The sequence below is a fragment of the Hyla sarda genome, chromosome 2 (genome assembly GCF_029499605.1).
Source record: "Hyla sarda isolate aHylSar1 chromosome 2, aHylSar1.hap1, whole genome shotgun sequence".
Classification (NCBI taxonomy): Eukaryota; Metazoa; Chordata; class Amphibia; order Anura; family Hylidae; genus Hyla; species Hyla sarda.
The window spans coordinates 303,795,458-303,817,603 of record NC_079190.1 but is presented as its reverse complement, the minus strand read 5'-3'; the positions used below and the strand labels follow the sequence as shown (position 1 = coordinate 303,817,603).

The 22,146-nt window shown below is 43.2% G+C and overlaps 1 protein-coding gene across 5 annotated transcripts in view; it reads right to left on the bottom strand.

Moving 5' to 3' along the window:
• Window positions 1-22,146, bottom strand: part of KIF21B (kinesin family member 21B) — a 768,527-nt gene that overhangs the window by 746,043 nt on the left and 338 nt on the right. For all 5 annotated transcript variants that reach the window (XM_056557611.1, XM_056557612.1, XM_056557613.1 and 2 more), the window contains exons 2-3: window positions 1,518-1,740; window positions 1,240-1,422 (exon numbers count right to left, since the gene is read on the bottom strand). In XM_056557611.1, coding sequence (XP_056413586.1) covers window positions 1,240-1,422; window positions 1,518-1,740 — 406 coding nt within the window. The remainder of the gene's footprint in view (window positions 1-1,239; window positions 1,423-1,517; window positions 1,741-22,146) is intronic.

Here is a 22,146-nt window from a genome sequence, read left to right as displayed (position 1 = left end):
TGGGAAAAGGGGGGTGATTCAAACTTTTAATAGGGGAGGGGTTAAATGATATTCATTCACTTTTTTTTGCAGTGTTATAGCTCCCATAGGGACCTATAACACTGCACACACTGATCTTTATCATTGATCACTGGTTTCTCATAGGAAACCAGTGATCGATGATTCTGCCGCTTGACTGCTCATGCGATCGGACAGCGAGGAGGCAGGTAGGGACCCTCCCGCTGTCCTGTAAGCTGTTCGGGATGCCGCGATTTCGCCGCGGCTATCCCGAACAGCCCACTGAGTTAACTGGCACTTTTTACTTTCGCTTTTAGCCGCGTGGCTCAGCTCTGAGCGCACGGCTAAAGGGTTAATAGCGCACGGCGCCACAATCGGCGCTGCGCGCTATTAGCGGCGGGTCCCGGCTTCACTATGATGCCGGGCCCGCCGTGATATGATGCGGGGTTACCGTGTAACCCCGCGTTATATCACGGGAGCAGGACCAAGGACGTACCTGTATGTCCTTGGTCCTTAAGGGGTTAAAGAGAAATCTGTTGGCTGCAATTCACATTCTTAAACCGCCAACACTACAAGACAGCTGTTAGGACAAAGAGACATATGGTACCATTCATATAATGTTTCTGTCTGCCCCTAAAGTGTCCTGGACTGGAACATCTCCTCTATGCAATGGAAGCTTGAAGCCAAGCCTTGTTTCCAAATCTAATTCCTGTGCTGTGCATTCAAATTGTGCACTGGTGTGAGATTTGGAAAAAGGGCTCAGCTTACAGCTGACTGTCAATCAAGCAGGAATATTAGTGGGTGGGGGAAAGAGAAGGCGTTCCAGACCTCAGCACTTCACAGGCTTGGTAATACCACTTTGACACTTGACATCAGAGAATAAAAACATTTTCTACATTACTGAAGCACAGACAGATATAAGAAAACTACCATGTGTCTTCTTGCCCTAACAGTTATGTAACAGTGTCAGTAGTTTGAAAAGTGAATTGAAGCTCAAATGGGTTTTGTCAACACTTGCATATCCATAAATGTCAAATAGATGCAATGTTGAAAACGAGATCGTCTTAGACCTCTTTGGTCTGCTTGCAGTGGCTGGAGGTGGCTGGCATGCCAAATACGGCAAAGCGGGCTGTTTTACACAGTTTACCTAACTCCAATAAACATTGATGGGTTTCCACAAACAGCATAGTACTGTCACAAATAAATAAGTAAGAATATGCACCCAGTGATTTTTACACTTACCTCTAGAAACTGTGCACTGACTTTAAATATGGGTTCTGGGAGCCGATTTGCATGAGATGCAGCAATGCGCTCCTGGATTGTACTGAATAGTTGACAGACAGCACGAGGAATGATGCCAAGCTCTGATTCGCTAACCACAAGATCAAAACCACTACCCATTGTATGTGTTTTTCCTGCACCTGTCTAAAAGCATTAAAATTGCATAAAATTACAGTTTTGTTAAAAAGTGAATGAAACACACAAAAAATAAATAAATAGTAGAAATACAGAATATTTACCTGACCATATGCCAGAACTGTTGCATTGTATCCCTGGAAGCAACCCTCCACCAAGCCACGTGCGCAAATATCGTAGACTTTGACCTGTTCAGTGTCCATGTCAAACACATAATCATAAGTGAAAGCCTTGTCCTTACCTAAAAGAACCTGGGGTTCTCCAGGGTAAACCCACGTACATAAGTGGCATCCTTCAGCACGTTCTTTACTGCTTTGAGGACGAATCCTAAATGAGGTGGAAAAAATTCAAATCGTTGGCAATACAGAAAGTAATTAATAATAATTCATCTATATCAAGAATCATATAAATTCAGCACTGCAGAATATGAAGCTAGGACTGGACTAAACCACTTGTAGACATCTGAAATCCCTGAAGTAGTGCTGGTGCTCACAATAAAAAGTCCATGTTATAGTACAACATACAAAAAAATGAATACATGTGTCCCTTAACTTTTAGATAAAATCTTTACTTCATCTTTATCTTTATTTTAACAACAAGAGCATTACACATGCATTGGTAATTCGGCCTGCTTGGAAGAAGCACGGGAGCATGTGAAATGACTGTTTCCTGTAAAACACACTTGATGTGGTATTCCCATGCCTATGGTCGTATGTGACTGAAATAAAGGGGGACATTTACCATTAAGTCTTTTGTGTGCTACATACATATTTATCATACTAACACAGGGGGTTGATACATTTGGAGCTCAATACCTCTCTCTATATACTCTAAATACCTTGATAAATGTCCCCCTATGTGAAGATTTTACCCGAAGGACAAGTACCAGATAAAGTCATTTTCTTTCAAGTTACACAGCAAATGAATGAAGCATGGAAGATCATTTCTATACTTCCCAGGTTCAATTGACCCATGCAGTGTGGATAAAGCTGCTTAAAGGGGTATTCCAGACAAAAACTTATTTTTATATATCAACTGGCCCCGGAAAGTTAAACAGATTTGTAAATTACTTCTATTAAAAAATCTTAATCCTTCCAATAGTTATTAGCTTCTGAAGTTTTCTGTCTAACTGCTCAATGATGATGTCATGTCCCGGGAGCTGTGTATGATGGGAAAATATCCCCATAGGAGCTGCACAGCTCCTGGGACGTGAGTCATCAGAAAGCAGTTAGACAGAAAACAGCAACTCAACTTCAGAAGCTAATAACTATTGGAAGGATTAAGATTTTTTAATAGAAGTAATTTACAAATCTGTTTAACTTTCCGGAGCCAGTTGATATATAAAAAAAAAAGATTTGGCCTGGAAAACCCCTTTAAACTCTCACTACCAAGGCCTTTAGGAAAAGGTTTACCTTTAGAAGGGTGAATATTTTTTATTTTTGCCATTTAACTTGAATATTTTTCTTTCCTTTTGCAGTACAATTAAGGTTTTACTATGCTACCAAAACAGAACAGAAATCCATCCTTTTCCCCATTTGTAATTCAATGTGCATCATAACAAAAGTGCTCATTGCCCTTTAGATGGATTTGCAAGGCAACGGTTTAGAGACATTTTAATTGTAGGTGTAAGGAAGGGAAAGGAGTAGGCAAATATAAATAGAAGTAAAAATGTGAATTTAAAGGGGTATTCCGGGCAAAAACATTTTATCCCCTATCCAAAGGATAGGCTGAGACCCCCCGCGATCTCCCTGCAGCACCCGCATTCATTTTGACCTTAATGACCAGGCCAATTTTATTTTTGCATTTTTGATTTTTCCTCCTCGCCTTCTAAAAATCGTAACTCTTTTATATTTTCATCCACAGACTAGTATGAGGGCTTGTTTTTTGCAGGACCAGTTGTCCTTTGTACCATAAAATGTATGGTACAACCAAGAAATACTATTTGTGTGGGGAAATTAAAAAGAAAACCGCAATTTTGCTAATTTTTCAAAGGTTTCATTTTCACGTTGTACACTTTACGGTAAAAATGACGTGTTCTTTATTCAATTTTTTTTCTTTTATAAAACGTGACAAAAAAAGCAGTTCACCATACGGGATCATTAACATTATATTTTAATAGTTCAGACATTTACACACGCGGCAATACCAAATATGTTTTTCTATTGTTTTTTTTTTGTTTGTTTGTTTTTACACCTTTTGGTGGTAAAATGGGAAAAAGGGAGATTTTACATTTTTATTGGGGGAAGGGATTTTTAAAAATGTTTTACTTTTTTTTTTACTTCTTTTTATACACTTTTTATGTCCCCCGTAGAGGACTATTTATAGCAATCATTTGATTGCTAATACTGTTCAGTGCTATGCATAGGGCATAGCAATGATCAGCATTATCAGCGATCTGGTCTATTGGAAGGTAGATCAGAGCAGAAGAAGCCTGGAAGGCGATGGTGGCAGGTGAGGGGACCTCCGTCCGCCATATTAACTGATCTGATCCCCGTGGCCGTTCTCATTGAGAATTGTTTATAACACTCTCATAATGACCATAAATCAGAGATACCCATTATATGATGCCCCGCTGTGAAGGAGAGCTGGGGCTCAAAACAGGAGATCGCGATCCTTTAGATAGGATGCAGAATTACATGATAGATAGGATGTTTTTTTACATGATACTTCTCCTTTACCAGAGCTAGAGTGACCCCTTAAAGGTGCAAGTCAGATGGTGCCACCACTAACATTTACTGAGTGCACTATTAACATTGCCATAAACAGCACCAGCCAGAGTATGCTCCGGACAGAGAATGCACCTGTTAAAGTGTACCTATATAGTGTACCTGTCGTCAACAAAAACTTATGTTTGCAATATACATTGGTTAAAAAATGTGTATATTTTTGAGTGAAAAAAATGCTGTTTCTGCAGCTATTGCCTGTGTGTCTCTGGGAGGAGTCCAAATACAGGAAGTGAGGGCAGGACAAGCAGGGCTCTCTGCAGGCTCCTGGCTTGTCAATCGTGCTCATGTGTGAGCCTGTAAAATGTCACAGAGCCTCAATGCACAGAGCCCTGCTTGTCCTCAGTGCAAAGAGCCCTGTCTGTCCACACTCACTTCCTGTATTTGGACTCCTCATAGAGACACACAGTCAATAGCTGCAGGGACAAAAATATACATATTTTTTAACCAATGTATATTACAAATATACATATGGTGGTATTATCTACATTATTTAAAAAGTTTTTGTACACTTTATCAGTTAAAGGGTGACCCCATTAGTAATATCAACAAGAGAATGCTCCCATTAGCAATTCCCAGGATGTGAACACTGGGTCTAGGGAGCATTGGGGCCTAGTGTAGCCTTGGACTGTCCTGTACTTCCTGCCCAGGTCTGGGCCTCTCTCTCTGGGTACCACTTGCAGCAAAGAGCGGACTTATACAGCCTCTGGGCCAGACAACTACTGCTCAGGTGACCGTTCTGTCCCATCCCCTCCTGTCAATACCGACCTGTCGTGTCATGTCCTATCCCGTTATTTACATTTGGTGTGTGTATAGAGAACTCTCCCCCTTCCCTTAGAGGTAGGGGGTCATCTTTGTAATAGTGACCATAACATAAGTTTTTGTTTATCCTATAAGAGGATGTCTACTAGTGGGGCTACAAAAACATTAACCATCAGGAAGGCCAATTTTCAACAACTAAGAGAGGACCTCAGTGACATATATTGGGACCTTGCCCTTAGTAAAAAAAAAAAAAGTACACAAGCTAAATGGGACACTTTTAAGAACATCCTAAATAGATATTGTTAAGGACATATACCCTACGGTAATAAAAGGGCTAGAAATGGGAGAAAACCAATTCAGCTAACCAAAACAGTTAAAGGAGTATTCTAGGATGGGAAAAATGCCGGCAGTAAAAAAATAAAGAGGTACATACCTTCCGTCGCTCCCCCGGTGCGTCCGGTAACCCGCTCCGGTGTCCAATCCTGGTTGCCGGTGGTAGGCGAGTCATACTGCACTCAGCCAATCACTGGCCGAAGCAAAGTCCTGCCTCGGCCGGCGATAGGCTGAGCGGCAGTGTGATGTTTTCGGCCCCGCGACTGCAATTCCCAGCATGCCCTGACAAAGCCTATGGCTCTGCAACTGACCCCAAAATAGTACTTTCCACTCACAGCATGCCCTGAAACAGCCCAATGCTCTGTAGCTTACCTAAAAGAGCATTTTTAAATAATCTGGCAAGTATGTGTAATAAAATAAAATACTCTACATAAAATAATTATTTTTAAAGTGGGTGGGACAAAGCATTTTTGTTTTTTGGTGAAGCACAGCCTAAATTTACAGTTCTAGTTTTTCCCCAAAATTTTTATTTCGGTGCACCATTTGTATCAGCCCATTCTCTTTAAATGGGTACTCTCATTAAAAAAAAATGTTTTTATTAAATAGATTATGTAAAAAAAAAAATGTTTCTAATATATTTTATGAAAAAAAAACATGTTTTATGTGGTTTTTTTTTACGATTGTAAACCTGGCCACTAGGTGTCACCCTATATGGCTCAGGATTCCCCCCGTGACGTTCAGCCCGTTCGGACCAACGCTGGCGGGGATATTTAAATTTTGCACGCTGCACGCACACGAGCACTGTGCTCGCTCTCTGCCTGTTTCCTATACAGGTAGAGAGCGAGTACAGCAATCGTGTGTGCGCGGCGCTTGAAATTTTAATATCCCCGCCCCCTGCATCTTCCTCTCCTCATTCATTGCAGCACGCGAGCTGCAGGAAAGAGAGAGGAGACGGGCGGAAGAGAGCCCTGACCAGGCTTCAGATGACGTCGCGCCTGCCGGGGCCGCCCACTTCCTGCCCTCACCAGAGAGCTCAACTCTGAGCTCCTGCAGCCATTTTTCCAAAGGTATTTTTATGGGGATTTGGGCAGAAATTAAGACAGGGATAGATGTAGTTAGTGTCAGGGACAGATGGGGAGGGGGAATAGGGAAATTTTATTTAGTGATAGCAACTCTTTAATGGTACAGTGTTATGCAGTTGGAATCATTACTAGAGACAAGCACTTGCATTGGCATTATAGACGCACAGGCCATTAGCAGCCAGAACACTGCCAAACCAAAGTAAACTTGTGCCATGACAACAGCAAAATAACTTCCGGATCATAGGGACATACATAAAAGCATACAGAAAGGAAGGCATCAAAGCACTGAAAAGTTCTGAATGAGATCCTCCAGCAATCAACTTGAGTCGGGCAGAAAATAATTTACACCAACTTACGTGTTCACAATACACACACTCACACATACTCAGTATTCAACCTACAGACCCATATGAGGGCTTGTTTTATGCGCTACCAATTTTACTTTGTAATGATATCAGTAATTTCCCCACAAAATCTACGCACCACAAAATCCTGCACCAAAATTAGTATGTTTAAAATTGTTATCTTCTGGCCCCTATTACTTGTTAATATTTCCATATACCGGGCTATTGCGCCGTGGTCTGTAGTTTTTATAGGTACCATTTTTGTTTTGATTGGACTTTTTGATCAAATTTTATTAGTTTTGTTAGGGTATACAAAATGACCAAAAATACGTAATTTTAGACTTTGGAATTTTTTTTTACTTATACGCCATTGACAGTGTGGGGTTTAATTAACACTAAATTTTCATAGTTCGGACATTTACGCAAGCGGCGATATCACCTATGTTTATTTTCATTATCTTTACATATTTTTTATTTGCAAAAAGGGCGGTGATTTTAACTTTTAGTATGGAAGGGGTTAATTCACATTTATGTTTTTTACACCAGTTTTTAGTCCCCACAGGGGACTATTACATGGAATCTTCTGATTGCATACACTGTTCAATGCTATGCCATAGCATAGCATTGATCAGTGTTATCTGCGCTCGATTGCTCCAGCCTGGTGAGCCAGGTTGAAGCATTGCAGAGGAGATCGCATGGCGTGGAGGCAGGTATGGGTCCTCCCATCATCCTGTAAGCTGATCTGGACACCACGGTTTCACTGCAGTGATCCCAAACAGCCCAATTGAGCTGCTGGAAATGCTTTCTTTTCGTTTCAGACGCGGCAATCATAGTTACATAGTTAGTATGGTTGAAAAAAGACATATGTCCATCAAGTCCAACCAGGGAATTGAAGTGAAGGGTGTAAGGGGATAAGGGAAAGGGATGTAGTTTTATAATTCTGCATAAGCATTAATGTTATTTTGTTCCAGGAATGTATCTAACCCTGTTTTAAAGCTGTTAATTGTTCCTGCTGTGACCAGTTCCTGAGGTAGACCGTTCCATAAATTCACAGTCCTCACGGTAAAGAAGGCGTGTCTCCCCTTTAGACTAAACCTTTTCTTCTCCAGACGGAGGGAGTGCCCCCTCGTCCTTTGGGGGGGTTTAACCTGGAACAGTTTTTCTCCATATTTTTTGTATGGGCCATTTATATACTTATATACGTTTATCATATCCCCCCTTAAACATCTCTTCTCAAGACTTAACAATTGTAACTCCTTTAATCAACTTTGATAGACCGCCAGGACCACCCCGCTATGATGCGGGGTCAGCTCTTGACCCTGTAACATAGCAGAGGAGTGGGCGCAGGGCGTAAAGGTACGCACTGAATCCTTAAGAGGTTAAAGGGGTACTCTGGTGGAAAATAATTTATTTATTTATTTTTGTTTTTTTAATCAACTGGTGCCTGAAAGTTAAACAGATTTGTAAATTACTCTATTTAAAAATCTTTATCCTTCCAGTACTTATCAGCTACTGTATACTACAGAGGAAGTTCTTTTCTTTTTGAATTTCTTTTCTGTCTTACCACAGTGCTCTCTGTTGACACCTCTGTCCATGTCAAGAACTGTCCAGAGCAGAAGCAAATCCCTATTGCAAACCTATCCTGCTCTGGACAGTTCTTGTGGTCGCACGGCAGGGTTCAGAAGAGAAGGAGCACCACTGGGCTTTTGGAGTGTGCATTTGGCTGTAATGGATGTTGGAGGGCATGTTACACTTATGAAGTCCCCATGGTGCCAGAACAGTGGAAATTCCCCACATGATGTGATACCCTAATGGAAACTACACCCCTAAAGGAATGTAACAAGGTGTATAATATGCATTTACAACATTTAAAAATCTGTCAGACACCTGTGGTGTCCCAATGCTCACTGTACACCTTGTTACATTCCTTGAGGGGTGTACCCCCACATGTACGAAATTGGCTTAAACATGTGGGGTGGGTGGGGGCGGCGGGTTCTCCCATTACTTTTATGTAAATGAAAAAGCCACCAAAAATTTGTAACACAATTTCTCCTGACTACGGAAATACCCAATACGTGGCCCTCAATGGTTGCCTAGAAATACAACAGGGGGTGAGAGAGCTCCATATGCATTTCGGCCTTGAATGGAGAGGGCAGACCAGGGGCGGCATGTTAAAGGCGACTTTAAGGCTGACTTGCAACACCTGAAGTCCCAGAAATATATAGACCACCTCCATGCAAGGGCAGCCACGGAGCCATCAGATTAACTATGATTCTTGGGACTTTTTGGGGATTATTACAACCAGGGTCTGGAACACCTCTGTGTTGCCAGTGCATCGTAAAAACGCTATACATAGCCAGGGTCCAAGCTCATGTACTACGACACCAACGCAGAAAACGTGGAAAAGAACAAAAAAGTTTTGTACTTTGTAAAATACAAAAATACCTTCACTTATTAAAAGTTGAAATCCCCCCTCCCTTTTTCCATTTTTCAAATAAAACACTTTGAAAAAAAATTACATATTTGGTATCTGGTGCATAATTGTCCGTAATATTATGTTATGATGTTACTGATCCTGCACTGGTAAGGGGTAAATGCAAAAAAAATTCCTATTGCTAAAATTGCTGATTTCTGGGCACATCACGTCCCAGATAAAACATAATAAAAAATTACCAAGAAGTCACATATACACAAAAGTGGTACCGTTTAAGGAGAAATGCGGCAGAAATCTTTTAAGTTGTCCTGTGCCCAGGCTGCAAAAACTAAAACAACAAACTTTAACTCCCGTTCCTTCGTTCCCCTGTTGCTTCGGTATCTGTGTCCCGTTCCTCCGGCACTGCTCGGCTCCGTGTTTCTTAGGCTAGAAACGTCACACATCTGTCATCGTATCACCGGCCGCAGTGATGTCCCGCCTCGGGCATTGATAGGCTGAGCGCACTGTCATGTAAGCAGCCGGCCCGAACTCCTTACATGGCAGTGCGCTCAGACTATCACCGGCCCGAGGCGGAACATCGCTGCGGCCGGCGATACACTGACGGCAGTGTGACGTTTGGAGGATAAGAAGCAGGGACCTGAGCAGTGCCAGAGGAACAGGACGCCGATACCGGAACAATGGGGGAACGTAGGAAGATGAGTTAAAGTTTGGGGTTTTTTTGCAGTTCGGGCACAGGGGAACTTAAAGGGGTATACAGGGCAAAAACATTTTCAAAGGGGTATTCTGGGCAAAAAAAAAGATAGGAGATAAGATGTCTGATCGTGTGGGGGCCCGCCTCTGGGCCCCCCGCGATCTCCCTGCAGCACCCGCATTCTATGCGGGAGCTGCGTCTCCAGTTTCCGGGACTGGGAACGTGACATCACGTGATGGCCGTAAAGCCCCCTCCCATAGACATGAATGGAGGGGGCGTAGTGTGACGTCACATCCCCAATCCCGGAAACCTGGAGGTTTCCAAAACTGGAGATGCAGCTCCCGCATAAAATGCGGGTGCTGCAGGGAGATCGCGGGGGGTCCCAGCGGCGGGCCCCCCACGATCAGACATCTTATCCCCTAACCTTTGGATAGGAGATAAAGTGTTTTTGCCCGGAATACCCCTTTAAAATATTTCTGCCACATTTCTCCATAAATAACTACAGCTCCTTTAAAAATAAATCCATAACACAGCTCCGTGGGTTGAAAAATATAAAAAGTTATAGGGGTCAGAACGTAAAAACATATCCAAGTTTGGTATCATTTGAATCTTTCTGACCCAAAGAATAAAGTTGGTATGTCAAATTCACGTTACTGTGAACTCCCCAAAAAATTATTACCCCATAAAATAGGTGCCATACCATCTTGTTTTCATTTGTGCCTTACATTAGGGCTGGGCGGTATGACCAAATATGTGTATCACGGTATTTTTTTAACTTACGACGGTTCCACGGTATATAATGGTATTTTCACCCCCCCCCAAATCATGTGACCCGCCAGCGCTGTTCTGCCCCGCCCCAATCATGTGACCCGCGCACGGTGTTCGGCTTCCCCCCCCCCCAAATCATGTGACCCGATTAATGATCAGCCCAGCGGGGTACTACTCACAGATGTCAAGCACTGCCCTCCTCTTCTTTGTTGGGGGCCGCAGGCGATGGAACTCACTGTACGCCAGTGGTCTCCAGCGCTGCGAAAATACATTCCCGAGGGGGAGGGGCCCAACCGGTATTGCGGTATGGGGGAAACTTCAAATCGTGCAGCCCAAAAAAATCGATATTCGGTATGAACCGGTATACCGCCCAGCCCTACCTTACATATATATTTTTATGGCTCTGTAATACAGTATATGATAAAATAAAGTGAGCGAATAAAAAGTACAACTTGTCCAGCAAAAAATAAGCCCTAATTTGTCATTGGAAAAATAAAAAAGCTTTCTGCCTTGGAATGTGAGCAGGAAAAAAAAATATGAGTCCCCCAAAAAAATTTGCTGGGTCATGAAAGGGCGTGACTTGGAACTTAGTTCGGCATAAGAAGCACAGTTGGTGCCAAGTACCAGCAGGATCACCTTATCTTCCCCAAAATTGGCACATTTGAAGCAGGCCCAGTACGTAATGCTTGCTGCATTTTCCCCCAAAAGGGAAACGGGGCTTTGGCTAACCCAGCCGAGCACTCGGCTTTGACTGTCAGCTCAGCCAATCATCGGATGCAGGTGATTGGCCAAGCGGGCCGTCACTGTTGAGACAAGTGTGCCTCGGTAGGTAGGGGCTGGAGCACTCAGCTGAAAAAGTCGGGCCCTGTTCAGGAAATCTCAAAGGGGGGAGGGTCTCAGAGGTCAGATCCCCTAATCAGACACGTAGCCCCTTTAATTTACTGTTTTACATCAGTATGTTTCTTCAATTAATTTTATTTGTATTATGGAAAATTTTGGAGAAAATGTTGGCCAGTGATCAAACCATGTTTTCTAAACTAACTCAGATTATATTCCCTAACTACTCCTAACACCACTACTGCCCTTAAAAATGTTCCAATCTTTAAAAGGATCTGTATCATATTTTCCCCTTGCTTACATTATGTGAGCTCCTGGCAAGAGAAAGTGGGCATTCCCCAGCATTCACAACATCACTGATGCCTGCGAGAGCTGTGCCTCGCTATGCCCCGCACGCACTTTCTAAGTTTGGTCACCTGCCAGGCCGGGAGGAGACCAAACTAACTGTTTGACTTGCAGCAGGGAACAGAACAGAGCCACCTAGTGGCCATTTTTTCTGTTACATTAAAAACTGATAAAGGTTGAGAATTTTAACAGCAAGTAAGTGTCTTAATTAAATAAGGAACAAAATATTCTAAGTTTACTTTGGTCACAGGTACTCTTTAAAGGAAAATGGTCACCCTAATCACCCACACTAAATCCATATATATATACTGGGTTATAGTGTGGGTGATCAGGAATCCAAAGAGGGGTCACTTACTATAATTGGTGCTGTGGTTCCTGAAATATTGGCTGGTGAAATTTCCCTTCTGAATTCAGGGAGTCGCGCGCAGGAGGCGGGTCTCACTGGCTGGCCACCCCTGCTTCTTTCCGTCTTCTCAATCAGCCGTCCTCTTAGTTAGCATATTCATATTCTGCGATTCCACGTCCTAGTGACGTGAGTCACATGTCCCGTGAGCACTGTGCTCTGTCGGTAGAGCGCATGCGCATGCAGTTTACATACAGCTCTCACATGACTGCTTTCAGCAGTCAGAGCTCAGGACATGAAAGCTGTATGTAAACTGCCTGCCTGCTCTACTGACAGAGCGCAGCGCAGAGCACTCACACCGGCGGGACCCTGCCTCCTGCGTGCGACTCCCTGAATTCAGAAGGGGAACTTCGCCAGTGAATATTTTGGGAACCACAGAATCGATTATAGCAAGTGACCCCTCTTTGGATTCATTGTCACTCACACTATAAACCAGTGTATTGGGTTTAGTGTGGGTGATCAGGGTGACAGTTTTCCTTCAATTATTATTAGCATGGAGTTTTTCATTACAGATTACTGAACTCTTTAACCCCTTAACGACGAAGGATGTAAATGTACGTCCTGGTGACGTGGTACTTAACGCACCAGGACGTACATTTACGTCCTAAGCATAACCGCGGGCATCGGATCGATGCCCGGATCATGCGCAGCAGGTCCCGGCTGTTGATTACAGCCAGGGACCCGCCGGTAATGGCGGACATCCACGATCCCGCGGATGTCCGCCATTAACCCCTCAGATGCCGTGATCAATACAGATCACGGCATCTGCAGCATTGCGGACACTAAAATGGATGATCGGTCCCCTCACCTGCCTCTGCTGTCTTCCAGGAGTCTTCTGCTCTGATCTGCTTTCCCACAGACCAGAGCAGAAGATGACCCTGATAACCCTGATCAGTGCTATGTCCTATACATAGCACTGAACAGGATTAGCAATCGAGTGATTGCTATAAATAGTCCCCTGTGGGGACTATTAAAGTGTAAAAATAAAAGTCAAAAAAGTCAAAAAATAAAGTTAACAAAATTTGAAAACTCCCTCCCCCAATAAAAACGTAAACTGTCCCATTTTCCCTATTTCACCCCCAAAAAGTGTTAAAAAAATATTTTATATACATATTTGGTATCGATGAGTGCGTAAATATCTGAACTAATAAATAAAATGTTAATGATACTGTACGGTGAACGGCGTGAACGTAAAAAAAAAAAAAAAAAAGTCCAAAATAGCTGCTTTTTTTTATAACATTTTATTCCCCAAAAATTAATAAAAAATGTATTAAAAGTTTTATATAAGCAAATATGGTTTCAATAAAAAGTACAGATCACGGCGCAAAAAATTAGCCCTCATACCACCGCTTATACATAAAAATGAAAAAGTTATAGGTCTTCAAAATAGGGGGATTTTAAACGCACTAATTTGGTTAAAAAGTTTGTGATTTTTTTTAAGCGCAACATAGAAAAGTATGTTCTCATAGGTATCAATTTAATCGTAATGACCTAAAGAATAAAGAACACATGTCGTTTTTACTGTAAATTGTACGGCGTGAAAACAAAACCTTACAAAATTAGCAAAATTGCGGTTTTCTTTTTAATTTCCCCACACAAATAGTATTTTTTGGGTTGCGCCATACATTTTATAGTAAAGTGAGTGATGGCATTACAACGGACAACTGGTCGCGCAAAAAACAAGCCCTCATACTAGTCTGTGGATGAAAATATAAAAGAGTTATGATTTTTTGAAGGCGAGGAGGAAAAAACAAAAACTTAAAGATAAAATTGTAGGAAACAGATATAGCGGACGGCACCGCTGCAGTAGTAAGGGCTAATGGGGTTAATGCATGCACAATTCAGCCGGTGACTCCCGAAAACACCTAGCGTCCTCCTCCCTTCTGTGCTTCCACCTCAAACAGATAAGCAATGCAAGCCAAAAAGAGGAACAGAAAATGAGGGAGCACTTACGAGTCAGAGTCTCATGCAGGTGAAGACTTTGTCTTTATTGGGGTGCAGGCATAGTCTCCTATGGCCAGACGCCAAGGGGAACAAGCGTTCCCCTTAGCGTCTGGAGGGAGGAGAATATGCCTGCACCCCAATAAAGACAAAGTCTTCACCTGCATGAGACTCTGACTCGTAAGTGCTCCCTCATTTTCTGTTCCTCTTTTTGGCTTGTAAAAATAAAATTGTCTGCGTCCTTAAAGGGTTACTCCGGTGAAAACCTTTTTTCTTTTAAATCAACTGGTGGCAGAAAGTTAAACATATTTGAAAATGACTTCTATTAAAAAATCTTAAACTTTCCTGTACTTATTAGCTGCTGAATACTACAGAGGAAATTCTTTTCTTTTTGGAATGCTCACTGATGACATCACGACCACAGTTCTCTCTGCTGACGTTATTATAATAATAATGCTTTATTTATTGTTGTCCTTGGTGGGATTTGAACCCAAGTCCCCAGGACTGCAAGGCAGCAGTGCTAACCACTGAGCCACCATGCTGCCCTTAGCATACATCTGCTATGCATGGTTGCTAAAATGGACAGAGATGTCTGCAGAGAGCACTGTGTTCGTGATGTCATCAATTTTCCAAAAAGAAAAGAAATTCCTCTGTAGCATTCAGCAGCTAATAAGTACTGGAAGGATTAAGATTTTTCAATAGAAGTCATTTACAAATATGTTTAACTTTCTGCCACCAGTTGATTTAAAAGAAAAAAGGTTTTCACCGGAGTACCCCTTTAAGGCCCAAATAGGCTGCGTCCTTAAAGGGGTACTCCACCCCTAGACATCTTATCCCCTATCCAAAGGATAGGGGATAAGATGTCAGATCCCCGCGGTCCCGCTGCTGAGGAGCCTGGGGATCCAGTTCGCTCTGTGCGTAATGACGGGCGATACAGGGGACAGAGAAGCGTGACGTCATGGCTCCACCCCTCATGACATCACGGCCTGTCCCCTTAATGCAAGTCTATCGCAGGGGGCGTGACGACCGCCACGCCCCCTCCCATAGACTTGCATTGAAAGAGGCGGGCCGTGACATCACGAGGGACGGAGCCGTGATGTAACGATGCTCCGGCCCCTGTATTGCCCGTCATTACGTGCAGAGCGAACTCGCTCTGTGCTGTAATGATAACGCAGTGCCGCAGCGGGGATCCCGGGGCTCCCCAGCAGCGGGACCACGGCGATCTGACATCTTATCCCCTTTGTTTCCTTTGGATAGGGGATAAGATGTCTAGGGGCAGAGTACCCCTTTAAGGGGTTAAGCAGGGCTGTGGAGTCGGTAGATAAATGTTCCGACTCCGACGTTTTTTGTACTTCCGACTCCGACTCCTCTGTATTAATATGAGAATGTATTTTATACATTCCTTGAAGGAAAGAAAGGCAACATACATGTCATTACCACAGGACTACTGGCTGGGAAGCCAACAGTCTACTGTATTGAACAGTTTGTGTGCTGATCTGCTGCTGAAGATAGGGCAGTGGGAGGATCCAGGAAGGGGCATTTATTATAAAACATGATTTCCCTAGCAGAATCCCATAGTCATGTTTAACCCCTTAAGGACCAAGGACGTACCGGTACGTCCTTGGTCCTGCTCTTCTGATATAACGCGGGGTTACACAGTAACCCCGCGTCATATCATGGCGGGCCCGGCGTAATAGTGAAGCCGGGACCCGCCTCTAATAGTGCGCAGCGCCGATCGCGGCGCCGCGCGCTATTAACCCTTTAGCCGCGCGCTCAAAGCTGAGCCGCGCGGCTAAAAGTGAAAGTGAAAGTTCCCGGCTAGCTCAGTCGGGCTGTTCGGGATAGCCGCGGCTAATCGCGGCATCCCGAACAGCTGACAGGACAGTGGGAGGGCCCCTTCCTGCCTCCTCGCTGTCCGATCGCCGAATGACTGCTCAGTGCCTGAGATCCAGGCATGAGCAGTCATCCGGCAGAATCGTTGATCACTGGTTTCTTATGAGAAACCAGTGATCAACATAGAAGATCAGTGTGTGCAGTGTTATAGGTCCCTATGGGACCTATAACACTGCAAAAAAAAAGTGAATAAAGATCATTTAACTCCTCCCCTATTAAAAGTTTGAATCACCCCCCTTTTCCAATAAAAAAAAAAACACAGTGTAAATAAAAATAAAAATAAACATATGTGGTATCACCGCGTGCGGAAATGTCCGAATTATAAAAATATATCATTAATTAAACCGCTCGGTCAATGGCGTGCGCGCAAAAAAATTCCAAAGTCCAAAATAGTGCATTTTTGGTCACTTTTTATATCATTTAAAAATGAATAAAAAGTGATCAATAAGTCCTATCAATGCAAAAATGGTACCGTTAAAAACTTCAGATCACGGCGCAAAAAATGAGCGCTCATACCGCCCCATACACGGAAAAATAAAAAAGTTATAGGGGTCAGAAGATGACAATTTTAAACGTATTCATTTTCCTGCATGTAGTTATGATTTTTTCCAGAAGTCCTTTTCCAGAAGACAAAATCAAACCTATATAAGTAGGGTATCATTTTAATCGTATGGACCTACAGAATACATATCAGGTGTCATTTTTACCGAAAAATGTACTACGTAGAAACGGAAGCCCCCAAAAGTTACAAAACAGCGTTTTTTTTTCAATTTTGTCGCACAATGATTTTTTTTCCCGCTTCACCATAGATTTTTGGGCAAAATGACTGACGTCATTACAAAGTAGAATTGGTGGCGCAAAAAATAAGCCATCATATGGATTTTTAGGTGTAAATTTGAAAGAGTTATGATTTTTTAAAGGCAAGGAGCAAAAAACGAAAATGCAAAAACGGAAAAACCTCCGGTCCTTAAGGGGTTAAAGGGGTACTCCGCCTCTAAACATATTATCCCCTATCCAAAGGATAGGGGATAATATGTCAGATCACCGGGGTCCCGCTGTTGGGGACCCCCTGGATCGCCGCTGCGGCACCGCGCTTTCTTTACTACATTACTGCGCTTTCTGTGCGTAATGGCGGGCGATACAGGGGACGGAGCAGTGTGATGTCATGGCTCCGCCCCTCATGACATCATGGCCCGCCCCCTTAATGCAAGTCTATGGCAGGAGGCGTGACGACTGCCACGCCCCCTCCCATAGACTTGTATTGAGGGAGCGGGCCGTGACATTACGAGGGGCGGAGCCGTGATGTAACGATGCTCCGGCCCCTGTATCGCCCATCATTACGCACAAAGCGAACTCGCTCTGTGTAGCAATGAAAGTGCGGCGCCGCAGCGGCGATCCCAGGGGTCCCCAGCAGCGGGACCCCTGCAATCTGACATCTTATCCCCTATCCTTTGGATAAGGGATAAGATGTCTAGGGGCGGAGTACCCCTTTAAGCTAACAATCGAGTTTACAAGTTTTTATAGCCTTAGCTGAATGGCAGCAGTTTTTCCAATGGTTTACAGCTTCAGTCTTGAACTATTGACCCTCCATTCCCTTCACTTATACAAGTGTCTCTAGTCCTACAAAAAAACATATTTGCTTAATCCCTTATCAGTGAGAGTCTAGGTTACCCATGGGTTCCTTGTAACAGCAGAACACAACACTATGGAAAGTATAAGTATTGCCACTCCTAGTGCGTTGCGTGCCATATAGTAAAGCACATGAAAAGCATGCTTCTTCACGGTCACTTAACGTGTTCGTTTTGCGGTTCCATGAGGCACTGCATGCATTGGTCTTTATTCTTACAGTAGAGAAGGCATTAATTATTACTTTTTGTGAATTGGGACATTTAAACTTACTTTTTTAAGTAGGAGTCGGTGGATTGTTTGCCGACTCCAACTCCAGGCACCCAAAATTCCGTCCGACTCAGACTCCTCGACTCCACAGCCCTGTCTTTAAGGACCAAGACCATTTTGGCCTTAAAGGATACCTCTGGGATGTACAAATAATCCCCTATCCTAAGGATAGGGGATAAGTGTTAGATCGCGGGGGGGTCCGACCGCTGCATGGAATGGGCATTTTCGACCACCGCCGGAAGAGGCAGCCGACGCGCCCCCCTCCATACAGTTCTATGGCAGAGCCAGAGTGCTACTTTTTGCAATCTCCGGCTCTGCCATAGAACTGCACGGAGGGGGTATGTCGGCCGCAGCTTCGTGCTGTGGTCGAAAACACTGCAATCACGCAGGGAGCCGGGTCTCCGTTCGGGAGATTGCGGGGGGCCCCAGCGGTCGGACCCTCGCGATCTAACACTTATCCCCTATCCTTAGAATAGGGGATAATTTATACATCCCAGATTTCTCCTTTAACCCCTTAAGGACCGCTGGGTTTTCCGTTTTTGCACTTTCGTTTTTTTGCTCCATGCCTTTAAAAAAATCATAACTCTTTCAATTTTGCATCTAAAAATCCATATGATTGCTTATTTTTTGCGTCACCAATTCTACTTTGTAATGACGTCAGTCATTTTCCCCAAAAATCTACGGTGAAACGGAAAAAAGAATCATTGCGAGACAAAATTGAAAAAAAAAACGCCGTTTTGTAACTTTTGGGGGCTTCCGTTTCTACGTAGTACATTTTTTGGTAAAAATTACACCTTATCTTTATTCTGTAGGTCCACATGATTAAAATGATACCCTAATTATATAGGTTTGATTTTGTCGTACTTCTGGAAAAAATCATAACTTCATGCAGGAAAATGAATACGTTTAAAATTGTTATCTTCTGACCCCTATAACTTTTTTTTATTTTTACGTGATTTGCGCCGTGATCTGATGTTTTTAATGGTACCATTTTTGCATTGATAGGACTTATTGATAGGACTTTTTATTCATTTTTTCATGAAATAAAAAGTGACCAAAAATGCACTATTTTGGATTTTGGAATTTATTTGCGCGTACGCCATTGACCGTACGGTTTAATTAACGATATATTTTTATAATTCGGACATTTCCGCAAAATAAACATACCATATATGTTTATTTTTATTTACACTGTGTTTTTTTTTTTTTTATGGGAAAAGGGGGGTGATTCAAACTTTTAATAGGGGAGGGGTTAAATGATCTTTATTCACTTTTTTTTCAATTTTTATTTGCAGTGTTATAGGTCCCATAGGGACCTCAAAGTCATGTCAGCTCTTTAAAATATAAGAATAAAACAACCTAAAAGGGATAAAACATTTTGCTGTAAATAAGACATTTCAAAATATTTCCACTGCACACACTGATCATTTACATTGATCACTGGTTTCTCATAGGAAACCACTGATCGATGATTCTGCCGCTTGGCTGCTCATGCCTGGATCTCAGACACTGAGCAGTCATTCGGCGATCGGACAGCAAGGAGGCAGGTAGGGACCCTCCGGCTGTCCTGTAAGCTGTTCGGGATGCCGCGATTTCGCCACGGCTATCCCGAACAGCCCACTGAGCTAACCGGCACTTTTTACTTTCACTTTTAGCCACGTGGCTCAGCTTTGAGCGGCTAAAGGGTTAATAGCGCGCGGCACCGCGATCAGTGCCGCGCGCTATTAGCGGCGGGTCCCGGCTTCACTATGACGCCGGGCCCGCCGTGATATGATGCGGGGTCACCGTGGGACCCCGCGTTATATCACGGGAGCAGGACCAAGGACTTACTCATACGTCCTTGGTCCTTAAGAGGTTAAGGACCAGGACAATTTTCATTTTTGCACCTTAGTTTTTTCCTCCTCCCCTTCTAAAATTCAGAACGCTTTCAATTTAGCACCTTTAGACCAATATAAGGGCTTGTTTTTTGCATCACCAATTGTACTTTGTAATGACATCAATCATTTCGCTACAGCGAAAGCAAAGAAAAAATATTTGTGGGGCAAAATTGAAAAATACAATGCCATTTTGTAACTTTTGGGGGTTTCAGTTTCTACCCAGTGCACTTTCTGTTAACAATGACACCTTGGGGGGAGATTTATCAAAACCTGTCTAGAGGAAAAGTAGCTGAGTTGCCCATAGCAATCAGATCGCATCTTTCATTTTTGAAAAGGCCTCTAAGAAATGAAAGAAGCGATCTGATTGGTTGCTATGGGCAACTCAGCAACTTTTCCTCTAGACAGGTTTTGATAAATCTCCCCACTTATCTTTATTCTGTAGGTCCATACAGTTACAAGGATACGCCACTCAGCATTGATCAGTTATCGGTGCTCTGCTGCGTAGCCTGGCCAGAGCCTCAGAACATTGATTGGACGGTGAGAAGGCAGGTATGGGCCCTCTTACAATCCAATCAGCTGATCGGGTCCCCCAATTTCACCACAGATGTCTCGATCAGCTGCTCTGAGCTAACCGGCCCCATTAACCCAACATTTTAGCCGCCGCAATCAACTTTGATTAATGGATTAATGCCAGGCATTGGCCCAATCGGCGATGCCAGCATTAACCGTGGGTTCTGGCTGCTGATAGCAACCGGGACCCACCGAGTATGAAGCGTGCTCAGCTTAAGTACCAGGACTCAAGGACGTACCTGTGCACCCTTTGTCCTAAAGGGGTTAAAATCACAAATGTATTCAACTAAAAAGTCTGATAATACAATTTTACAAAAATATATAAAAAATAAGTGGGCGGGGCAATGCATTTTGTTCTTTTTTTTCTACGTTTACGTCATTCTCTATATTAACATTAACATAATATTTTCACACTTCAGACATTTATGCACGTATTAATACCAAATATGATTAATAATAATTTTTTTTTACTCACTTTTGGGTAAAATGGGAAAGAGGGGTGATATATATTTTTATTGAAGGAGGGGCTTTTTCACTTTTTGGGTTTATTTTACATTTTCTGTGTCTCCATAGGGACTTTTTATAGCAATCACTAATTTGACAATATTGTTTAGTACCATGCATAGGCATAGCACTGATCAGTATTATCGGCGATCTACTTCTCTGGACTGCTGGAAGGCAGATCAGAGAAGAAGATCCTCTGAGAGCAGCTAGAGGCAGGTAAGGGGACCACCATCTGCTGTCTTGGCTGATCGGATCGTTGTGCCAGGGGTCATCTGATCAGCCATCAAAACGCTGCATTGCCGCAGATGCCGTCATCAGTATTAATCAGAGTTTATGTTGAGCATGAATGCAATCGATGATGTCCCTCATTATCTTCGGGACCCTTACCTGCCCATGCATGAAGCAAGCGCAGCTCCTGTGTTTGCTTTATGTACAGTATGTAAATGTACTTCCTGGTGCGTAAGGTACCAGCGCATCAAGACGTGCATTTAAGTCCAATGTCCTTAAGGGGTTAAAAACTATTAGGGTATGTTCACACTACGGAATTCCCACAGAATTCCGCGGTGTGAACTTAACATTAGTGTGAAGGGGTATCAGCGAGACCTGTTCACACTGCGGAATTTCAGCGGCGGACAATTCTGCCGCTGAAATTGTTCCGCGCAAAGAAAGAAAAGGTTCATTCTTTGCGCCGATTCTGCGAGCACTGCACAGCCGTCAATGGTGACGGCTCAGTGCCCTGCGGCCCTAACGCCAAAGTATTTTCGGCGGCAAATTCCAAACGGAATAGCCGCTGGCTGAATTCTGCAGTGTGAACGCACCCTTATACAGGCTGTGCACTCACACTTTGTATTGTAGCAAAGTGTCATTTCTTCAGTGTTGTCAAAGAAAAGATATAATAAAATATTTACAAAAATGTGAGGGGTGTGAGTACTTATGTAAGATTCTGCATGTGTTAATACTCTGCCAAGTCTAATCATTATTTTCATTTATTATTTTATCTATAAAACAACTAAAATCTATGAAACTGTCTGATAGCATGAGCACAGATGGACACAACAGGCACAGGACTGTGTATGATTTCGACATCATGTGACATTCCAGTAACATGTGACATGCTGCAATAAAATTCACTGCCGAATTTCAGTCACTGGCAGCATCCTATGCAGAGAACTTGTGCAGCCCCACCCGGATCCCCTCATCCAGTCCTTCATACTGTACCATAGGCAGAGCCGCACACGCCCGCAATAGGTACAGTACAGCAGCGGTATAATCTGCGGCTGCAGCACGAGATCCGCTACGAATGCGGCGATACACCACAGCCATTTCTCAT